Source organism: Arvicola amphibius, chromosome 10 (assembly GCF_903992535.2).
Source record: "Arvicola amphibius chromosome 10, mArvAmp1.2, whole genome shotgun sequence".
NCBI classification, from domain to species: domain Eukaryota; kingdom Metazoa; phylum Chordata; class Mammalia; order Rodentia; family Cricetidae; genus Arvicola; species Arvicola amphibius.
The window spans coordinates 62,024,517-62,033,452 of record NC_052056.1 but is presented as its reverse complement, the minus strand read 5'-3'; the positions used below and the strand labels follow the sequence as shown (position 1 = coordinate 62,033,452).

General features: G+C 51.1%; 2 protein-coding genes across 2 annotated transcripts; one reads left to right on the top strand and one right to left on the bottom strand.

Moving 5' to 3' along the window:
- The first annotated feature begins 861 nt into the window (after nucleotides 1-861).
- Nucleotides 862-6,723, top strand: Pigz (phosphatidylinositol glycan anchor biosynthesis class Z). The gene is given in 4 exon segments (XM_038344416.1): nucleotides 862-871; nucleotides 2,453-2,581; nucleotides 5,178-6,694; nucleotides 6,697-6,723. Coding segments are annotated over 4 exon segments (1,683 nt in total).
- Nucleotides 4,619-8,867, bottom strand: Ncbp2as2 (NCBP2 antisense 2 (head to head)). The gene is made up of 2 exons (XM_042055894.1): nucleotides 8,111-8,867; nucleotides 4,619-4,980 (listed from the first exon to the last, which is right to left on the bottom strand). The coding sequence occupies exon 1, from the start codon at nucleotides 8,793-8,795 to the stop codon at nucleotides 8,496-8,498; it is 300 nt and encodes a 99-aa protein (XP_041911828.1). The 5' UTR covers nucleotides 8,796-8,867; the 3' UTR covers nucleotides 4,619-4,980; nucleotides 8,111-8,495.
- Nucleotides 8,868-8,936: the final 69 nt, after the last annotated feature.

Here is an 8,936-nt window from a genome sequence, read left to right as displayed (position 1 = left end):
CTAAGGTAGGCACTCATTTACAGCCGAGAAATAAATTGGTTTTGAGACTGGTTTTACCACCAGCAAGTGACAGGGTAGGAACTTGAACCCCACGTTGCTTGATGCACAGCTGCTTTTAAGCTCCATGCAATCAGTATGAGTAACGGCAGCAGTAGTAAGCAAAAAAGCTTTGAGGAATGTCTCAGAATAGAGGAGCTGTAAAAAATAAATGATAAATGGTGAGGGGCTGGAGAGATGGCTCAGTGGTTAAGAACACTGACCGCTCTTCCAGGGGTCCTGAGTTCAATTCCCAGCAACCACAAGGTGGCTCACAACCATCTGGTGCCCCATGCAGATCTGGTGCCCCATGCAGGCAGAACACTGTATCCATAATCAATAAATATTTAAAAACAAAAACAAAATAAATGGTGTGGTTGGAGTGGCAAATTGCATCTAAAAGGGCTTTCCAGGAAAGCCAGAAGCTGGTGTAATCAAAGGCAAGTTCCAGCAAAGGCGACTCACAACCAGCTATGTTCCGATGTTTGGGTTCCATTCCTTTACAGTCGATGTTCATAACATTCACAGTAGACCCCCCCTTCCGATGTTCACAGTAGACTCCCCTTCCGATGTTCACAGTAGACCCCCCCTTCCGGTGTTCACAGCAGGTGCCCTCGAGACTGGGGATTCAGTTTCACGAGGTTCAGGGTTTACTTCAGCAGCTGAGACAGCAGAACGGTGCACTCAAGAGTGGAAGGCGGACCCAGCCCAGAGTCCACAGCGAAGGGCTGCCTCTCCTGCTGGGACTTGCAAATCCCATTGCTCATCTCTGGGACTGTCTTGGGGGACAGCTTCCTGGAAGAGGTGGAGGTTTTCTTAGAAACCATGCTTCCCCGTAATTCAGTCAGACACAATTTACAGGAATATGTGCAAAAGAGCAACCAGCCCTAAAGTTGAGAGACGGACTGTGGAAAGAGCAAGAGTTCTTGAAGAACATATGTAAGGCTTAACTATCCCAAACGCAGTCAGGCAACGGTGGCGCACCCCTTTAATCCCAATACTCAGGAGGCAGAGGCAGGTGGATCTCGGTGAGTTTGGGTCCAGCCTGGTCTACAGAGCGAGTTCCAGGACAGGCTCCTAAGCAACACAGAGAGACCCTGTCTTGGAAAAACAAAACAAAACAAACAAACAAAACTATCTTAAAAGCTTAGAGTTTACTAGGGAAAGGAAAAGGATGTTTTGTACCTGCTCCTGGAAGCGGGGTTCTTCCTGGGGGTGGCACTTTCTGGGATCCCTCCAGAGCCTGCTAGGCAGAGCCTTGTCCTTCCTACCTGGCCTGTCTTATACAAGCCCTCTTATTTATCTTCCTCAGTTTACCAATCTTGCCATTTTAACCCTAGCTTTTATTTTTCCCCCTAAAATGTATTTATCATGTATACAATATTCTGCCTGCATGTATGCCTGCAGGCCAGAAGAGGGCACCAGATCTCATTGTAGATAGTTGTGAGCCACGGAACTCAGGACCTCTGGAAGAGCAGCCAGTGTACTTAACCTCTGAGCCACCTCTCCAGCCTTTCATTTTCTTAAATATTTATTATTTTATGTGTATGAATGTCTTGCCTGCATGTGCATACCTGTTGAACCTGGGTGGTGGTGACGTACGCCTGTGATCCCAGCCCTCAGGAGGCTGAGGCAGGTGGATCTTTGCGAGTTCAAGGCCAGCCTGGTCTACAGAGTGAGTTCCAGGATAGTCAGGGCTACACAGAGAAACCCTGTCTTGAAAGAACAAAAAACAAACCAACAAAAAAAGAGGGGTTTGGACCCTCTGAGACTGGGGCTACAGGTGGTTGTAAGCGACCCTGTGGGTGCTTGGGAATCCAATCTCCGTTCTCTACAAGAGCTAAAATGTTCCTAACCACCCCTAACATTCATCTTAATTGTAACATGGTTGCTTTTTGTTTTAGTTTGGTTTTTCACCTGATCTTTCTAAGTCTGCCAAGTACTGGGATTACTGGATACACTACCGCATGTAACTTTTTGCTTTGTGTGTTTGTTGTTTTGGTTTTTCGAGCCGGGGTTTCCACGTGTAACAGTCCTGGAACTAGCTCTTGTAGTCCAGGCTGGCCTTGAACTCACAGGGATTCACCTGCCTCTGCTTCCCAGTGCTGGAATTAAAGGTGTGCACCACCACTGCCCGGCCTTGTTTTTGTTTTGTTTTGAGACAGTATTTCTCCTGTGTCCCAGGCTGGCCTGGAACTTGAAACCCTTCTGTGTCCACCTGTCCACCTCTTCCACGTTGGGACTACAGATGTGTACCAATCATGCCTTAGCGTTAGCATTTTATGCTGCTGTCTTCAGATTACGGTGTAGTCCATGTTACAGTAACCACCAAATGTCACCCTCCCAGATGTTGATCTCCAGAGTGGCACCCGTGCCAGCTGTGACATCATCCCAGGCTTCCAGCCCTGTATTTGAGCTGATGTGAAAATGGCCGCCAGGGTGATCTGGGGGAGCCTCGGCCTGCTTCGCGTCTTGTGGTGTCTCCTTCCCCAGACTGGCTACATACACCCAGATGAGTTCTTCCAGTCACCTGAGGTCATGGCAGGTAAAACCCTGATGAACTTTTAATAAGATTGGGGCAGCAGTCGACCTTTGGTGGGGGAAGACATGCAGTGGGGGAGAATGAGCAGGCCGAGTTGCAGCCTCTCTGGGACTAGAACTTGAGGTGGGGAATGGACATTTTCTTCACCTTCTGGAGGATGTTAACGAAAAACCTGCGTCTTCTGTGTTTTCCTCCTTGAGCCAACAGATCATTCAGCATGTGATTCTGGACGTGTCAGCAGGATGACTTCATAGCTGGGCTTTCCTGGTGGCTAGGGAAGCTTGCCTGACATAAGGAAAGTTGTAGAGTTGTCTCATGCAGGCTCAGGGAGAGTCTTCTCCCTTCAGACCAAGATTAGTAGTCACATACAAACCCTTTCTTTTCCTTTTTTTTAAAAAATTTATTTATTAATTATATAGTTTTTCCTGCATGTATGCTGCAGGCCAGAAGAGGGCACCAGATCTCATTACAGATGATTGTGAGTCACCATATGGTTGCTGGGAATTGAACTCAGGACCTCTGGAAGAACAGTCAGTGCTCTTAACCTCTGAGCCATCTCTCCAGCCCAAACCCTTTCTTTTCTTTATGTAATTTTTTAGCTATGAATATTCTATTCTGCATGTATGCCTGCACATCAGAAGAGGGCATCCATCAGAGATGGCTGTGAGCCAGCAGGTGGTTGCTGGGATTTGAACTCAGGACCTCTGGAAGGGCAGCCAGTGCTCTTTTTTTTTTTTTTTTTTTTTGTTTTTTGAGACAGGGTTTCCCTGTAGTTTCTAGAGCCTGTCCTGGAGCTAGCTCTTGTAGACCAGGCTGGCCTCGAACTCAGAGATCCGCCTGCCTCTGCCTCCCGAGTGCTGGGATTAAAGGCGTGCGCCACCAGTGCTCTTAACTGCTGAGCCATCTCTCCAGTCCTTTCCTTTTTTAGATATGGTCTCTCTACAAAAATCCTGGCTGTCTTGGAGCTCACTCTGGCCTCAAACTCAGCAAGGTCCTCCTACCTCTGCCTCCTGAGTTCTGGGATTAAAGGAAAGGAGTTCACCACTATTCCAGACTCACCTTCTTTTCTTTTTTGAGACAAGGTCTCTTGCAGCCCAGGCTGGCTTTGAACTGCCTGTGTCCACGAACCCCTGATTCTTTGGCCCCCATTTCTAGAGTGCTGTGATCACTGGCAGGTGCGTGCTTGGATTGAACCCAGGATTTTGTGCACAATGGGCAGGCAATTATTTTGTTTTTTGAGACAGGGGCTCACACTGCAGCCCAGGCTTGTCCTTAAACTCATAGAAATGCTCCTAGCAAGGCTTCTGAGTGCAAGAGTCACCACACCACCTGACTGTTATACACTTCTAGCCCACTGGTCAGACTGTATCACATGACCACATCAGTCATGAAAACAGCTGGGGAATAAAGCCCTTATATTTCGACACGTGCCCAGCTAAAAGACTGAAGGAGGGAAGGAGAAAGATTCAAAGACACTTGGTTTGATTTTCTTTTCTTTCTTTTTTCTTTTTTCTTTTTTTTGGTTTTTCAAGACAGAGTTTCTCTGTAGACCAGGCTGGCCTCAAACTCACAGAGATCCACCTGCCTCTGCCTCCCGAGTGCTAGGATTAAAAGCGTGTGCCACCACCGCCCGGCGGTTTGATTTTCTTGCCCTCTTAAGATAGCATCTCTCTACACACTTAAGGTTGGCCTCAAACTCACTGTGTAGCCCACAAAGGCCTCAAACTTGTAGCATTCCCACTCAGCCTCTGAATGTGACAAGTGTGCACCAGCGGCCAGTTGTGGTGGTGCACACCAGTAGGATTTGCTGAAGGAGGCAGAGGCAGGCGGATCTCTGTGAGTTCAAGGCCAGCCTGGTCTACAAGAGCTAGTTCCAGGATAGACTCCAAAGCTACAGAGAAACCCTGTCTCACAAAACCAAAAAAAAAAGAAAGAAACAAAGAACAAACAAACAAACAAAATAAATGTGCATTAGCACACTCAGCTTGAGGACAAGGATCGCGGCATGGGAAGCCTAACTGCCACCCGGCTCAAGAGGTAGATCTGAACTGTAATATGGACATTTTAGTCTCCTCCCTATATTTCTGAGATGTCTCTCTCATGGGCATAGGCACAAACTCCCTGACCTTAAACTCTTGGTCCTCCTGCCTCTGCCTCTCAAGCCTGGAGTTCTGGGCAGGTGCCACCATGCTTGGCTTCCAAACTCATTCTTGCCGGCAGAATTTTATTCACCCCACTTGTGGAACCATGTTCGCTCTTTCCTTGCTGTTTCTGGAGGTCACCCACATTGTTGTTCAAGGCCCTTTCATCCTTCAACCAGCCGGGACACATACAATCCTTTTTCTTGCTTTGTTTCCTTGTCTGTCTCTTCTGCATCCAGGATGGTCTATGCTGTTCAAAAGCTGGGGAGAGAAGACAGGCCACCTGAGAAACTCTCCCACAAAGTAGCTTTACCAAAGCAGGAAACCACCTGGTGCAAGCCCGGGTGTTGTGCTGGAAGTGTCCACTAGGAGGCCTTGCAATCCTGTTGCCAACCCCTAACTCTTCCAGGCACAAGCCTAAGCTTGGAACTGGCTCACCCCTGCCTCTCTCTCTGCAGAGGACATCCTGGGTGTGCAGGCTTCACGGCCCTGGGAGTTTTACCCCAGCAGCTCCTGCCGTACTGTGGTCTTCCCACTGCTGACCTCTGGCTCTACCTTCTGGTTGCTCAGGTTCTGGGAAGAGCTGGGGCTCTGGCCTGGTCTGGTGAGTGGCTACGTGCTGCTGGTGGGGCCCCGACTCCTCCTCACTACCCTCTCCTTTGCCCTGGACTGGGCTGTGTACTACCTGGCCCCGCTGTGGGGGGCAGATCGCTGGAATGCTATGTGCCTGCTGTCTGGGTCCTATGTCACCCTGGTTTTCTACACGAGGACCTTCTCCAACACCATCGAGGGACTGCTCTTCACATGGCTGTTGGTGCTGGTGTCCCCTTATGTGGCATGGAATCCCACATCAGAGAAGCCTACTCCAGGCCCATGGTGCCACAGCTGCCTTCTTGGTGCTGTCATGGCTGCCGGCTTCTTCAACCGGCCCACCTTTCTAGCCTTTGCTCTGGTCCCCCTCTCTCTCTGGGGCATCCACAGAACCTTGAAACCTAGCATCATGGCCTTGATCCAGGAGGCCCTGGTGCTGTTACCGGGGGCTGCTCTTGCAGCAGTGTTGTTTATAACCATGGACAGCTGGTACTTCTCCAGCCTCTCCAGATCCAGTAGCCTTGTTCTTACACCTCTCAACTTCTTGTACTACAACCTGGACCCCCAAAACCTCGCAAGGCATGGCACACATGCACGGCTCACTCACTTGGCAGTCAATGGCTTCCTGCTCTTTGGGGTATTGCATGCTCAAGCCCTGCAGGCTGCATGGCAACAACTCCATAGCTCCTTCCATGTGTTTGCGCAAACAGGCTTCTTGGGGATGCTGGGTGCCCGTGGCCTACTGTCTAGCTCCAAGTCTCATCTCCTTCTCCTCTACTTCACACCCCTGGTCCTGCTATCCGCCTTTAGCCACCAAGAGCCTAGATTTCTGATTCCCCTCATAGTCCCTCTAGTCCTGCTTTGTAGTCCACAAACCCAGCCTATACCCTGGAAGGGCACCCTGGTCCTCTTCAATGCTCTAGGTGCTCTCATCTTTGGCTGCCTGCATCAGGGAGGCTTAGTACCCGGCCTGAAGTATCTGGAACACGTAGTCCACGCGCCCGTCCGCCCGGGCACGACCACACACTACATGCTTCTCTTCGCTCACACCTACATGCCTCCCCAGCACCTCCTCCACCTCTCAGGCCTGCCATCGCCTGTGGAGGTGGTGGACATGGGCGGGGCTGAGGACTGGCTCCTGTGCCAAGCCCTGAACAACTTCAGCAGACAACCAGCCTGCCGACTGGCTGGCGGGCCACAGCTCTGCCGCCTCTTTGTAGTAACTCCAGGGACCAACAGGCATGCTCTGGAGAAGTGCGGTCTTCCTCTCAAGAATGAGACCCTCCTGTTTCCCCACTTGACCCTGGAGGACCCTCCAGCCCTGTCCTCCCTTCTCAGCCAGGCTTGGAGGACCCACCTTAGTCTTCACATTATAGAGCTGGAGGAAAGCCTGTCATGACAAAGCAGCCATAGCCCAAGATTCAGCCATAGCTGGAAGGTGCCACCCCACCTTCTACATAGGCTGCTGGGCTGGGACACTGGAACAGACTCCCACTGCTGTCTCTTCTGGGTACAGTGACAGGTTGATCCTCTAGATGAGACACCAAAGATCTGACCAGTCATGGTCCCAATGCCAAGGTCCCCAAAGAAACCTAGCATATCCACTGGCATGTGTCTGTTTGTACACCATTACTTCCGATTGCTGTAATGTCTAAAATATACAGTCGCACCTGGTTATCAAAGACAATGAACTGCTGATGACATCCCTGAGTGGCCTTGCCCAGCTTACCACAATGCCTGACTTCTTGCTACCATCATTTCCAATCTGACAGTGTGAAGCAGGGACAGAGGAAGCTCACAGTCAGTTCTAGTCCCTAGTCTGACTCACAAACTGACCTTAGCCAACCTACCACCCTGACGGATCAGAGGGTCCTGAGGTCAGTGTCAGCCCTGGAGCCCGTAGCTCACGTCCCATGGTTTGATACACATGTCTCTATAAGGCTCTTTCGCTAGGAAGCCATAGTTGTATTGTATTTCATAGCACTATGGTGCCTGCAGACGCAGTGTTTGGGTATAACCAAAACAAGCCATTCTAGAAAACGCCTCCCTATCCTCTCCTACTCCTTTTCTTGAGCAGTGGTGGAATTTTCCCAGCCATTCTCTCAAAGACTGGGTAATGTAGCTCAGGAGACGAGTGCCTATTTAGCATGCTCAAAGCTGTAGGAACTACCCCCTGCACCGAGAAAAAGAATCACTCTCCCAGAATGAAGAACCCAGGTGCTCTCCCTCCTCAGCGCTGCTGTGAGGCCCTCTTAGCCCGCCCCTGGGGGAACTGAGAACACAGACTGCTCAGAATCTGGTACCCAGTCTAAAAGCTTTTCCAAGCTTCAAGCTTTCTAGATGCTAACATTAACTGAGTAGCTTAAATAGAAGTCTAGAAATTGAGTTAGGGAGTCTCAAAATGACGGGGGGTGGGGGTTACATGCATGGGTCTTCCAATCAGTTAGCGGGCCATAGTGAGTACCCTAGCAGACCCTCGAAACCAAGAAGAGGAAACCAAACATCGTGTGCAACGGTATCCGAGGCCTTAGTGCTCAGAGGTGACAGAAAAGGCAGTCTCTGAGTAGCACAGATGCTGTGAAGAGTAGTGGGCGTGATCCAGACTACAGACCCTGGAGACACATGCCTGGGCTCACCTCACTCTGCAAGGCTTCTGAGTTACTCGAAAAGTAGCCCCCATTCTCACATGAACATAGTTTTAAGTCAAAAACCACACAGAATGCAAGAGCAAATATCAACAGACACTTAACGTGTTAACTATTAAGTTAGCAAGATCCTTCAGACTTATCAATCGGCTTACACATTTAATCAAAGACTGTGGCAACCTCAGGGTTATCATTCCATCCACCATCTTCCCTGGTATTCTGCTCCAGACGTAGATGCAGCAGCATTTATTCAGCTTCAGTCCCGCTTGTAGAAAGCAGGCCATGGTTGGCCATGGCTCTCAGTAGTGCAATGTTCTGGTTTAGGCTCTTTCATCTCTGGTGGCCTTCGGGGTCTTTATGTCCTGCCAGTCACAGGACTAGCACATGTCCATTTGAACGCAGGCATCTACATGTTGACAATCCGAGTCAGGATTCGAAGCCGTGCATCGTGCCCGAGATGACTCCTGAATGCTAAGGTCGGTGTAGATCACTGAAGGGAGGAGGGGACGTGACCTCGGCCTGGCAGAGTCCAGTCTGTGCTTACGCCTTGGCGCCCGGGCCCTTCTGATGACCTGGGGGTGGTCCTGGACGCTCCCGGAGGCCGCGGCGGAGTTCCTGAGTGAAGGTGTCCTTGAACCGCGCGACGCGGCGCCCCAAGGAGCCCGGGGACTGACCCACGAGGGCTCGCAGGCGGCCGGCTGCATCGCGGCCGCGCAGTTGCAGCTGCAGCAGGGCGAAAGCCGTGAGTTGCGCCGCCCGCCGGATGGGCCGCGACTCGGACAGCCGCTCCACCAGCTGTGGGTTGTGCAGCAGGGCAGCCAGCAGCCGCCGGAAAATCATCGTCCTCCGAGCGCCCGGGAACCCGGAGCCCGCCGCGCTCGCCTTCCTACCGGCCACACCAGACGACGGACAAGCGGGCGCCTCCTGATGACGACACAGCCGCGGCAGGATTGGACCCGACCACGTCCGCCCACTGCAGCA

What these genes read in the sequence shown, in the direction of transcription:
- Ncbp2as2 (XM_042055894.1), bottom strand. Translation starts at nt 8,795, where the DNA reads ATGATTTTCCGGCGGCTGCTGGCTGCCCTGCTGCACAACCCACAGCTG.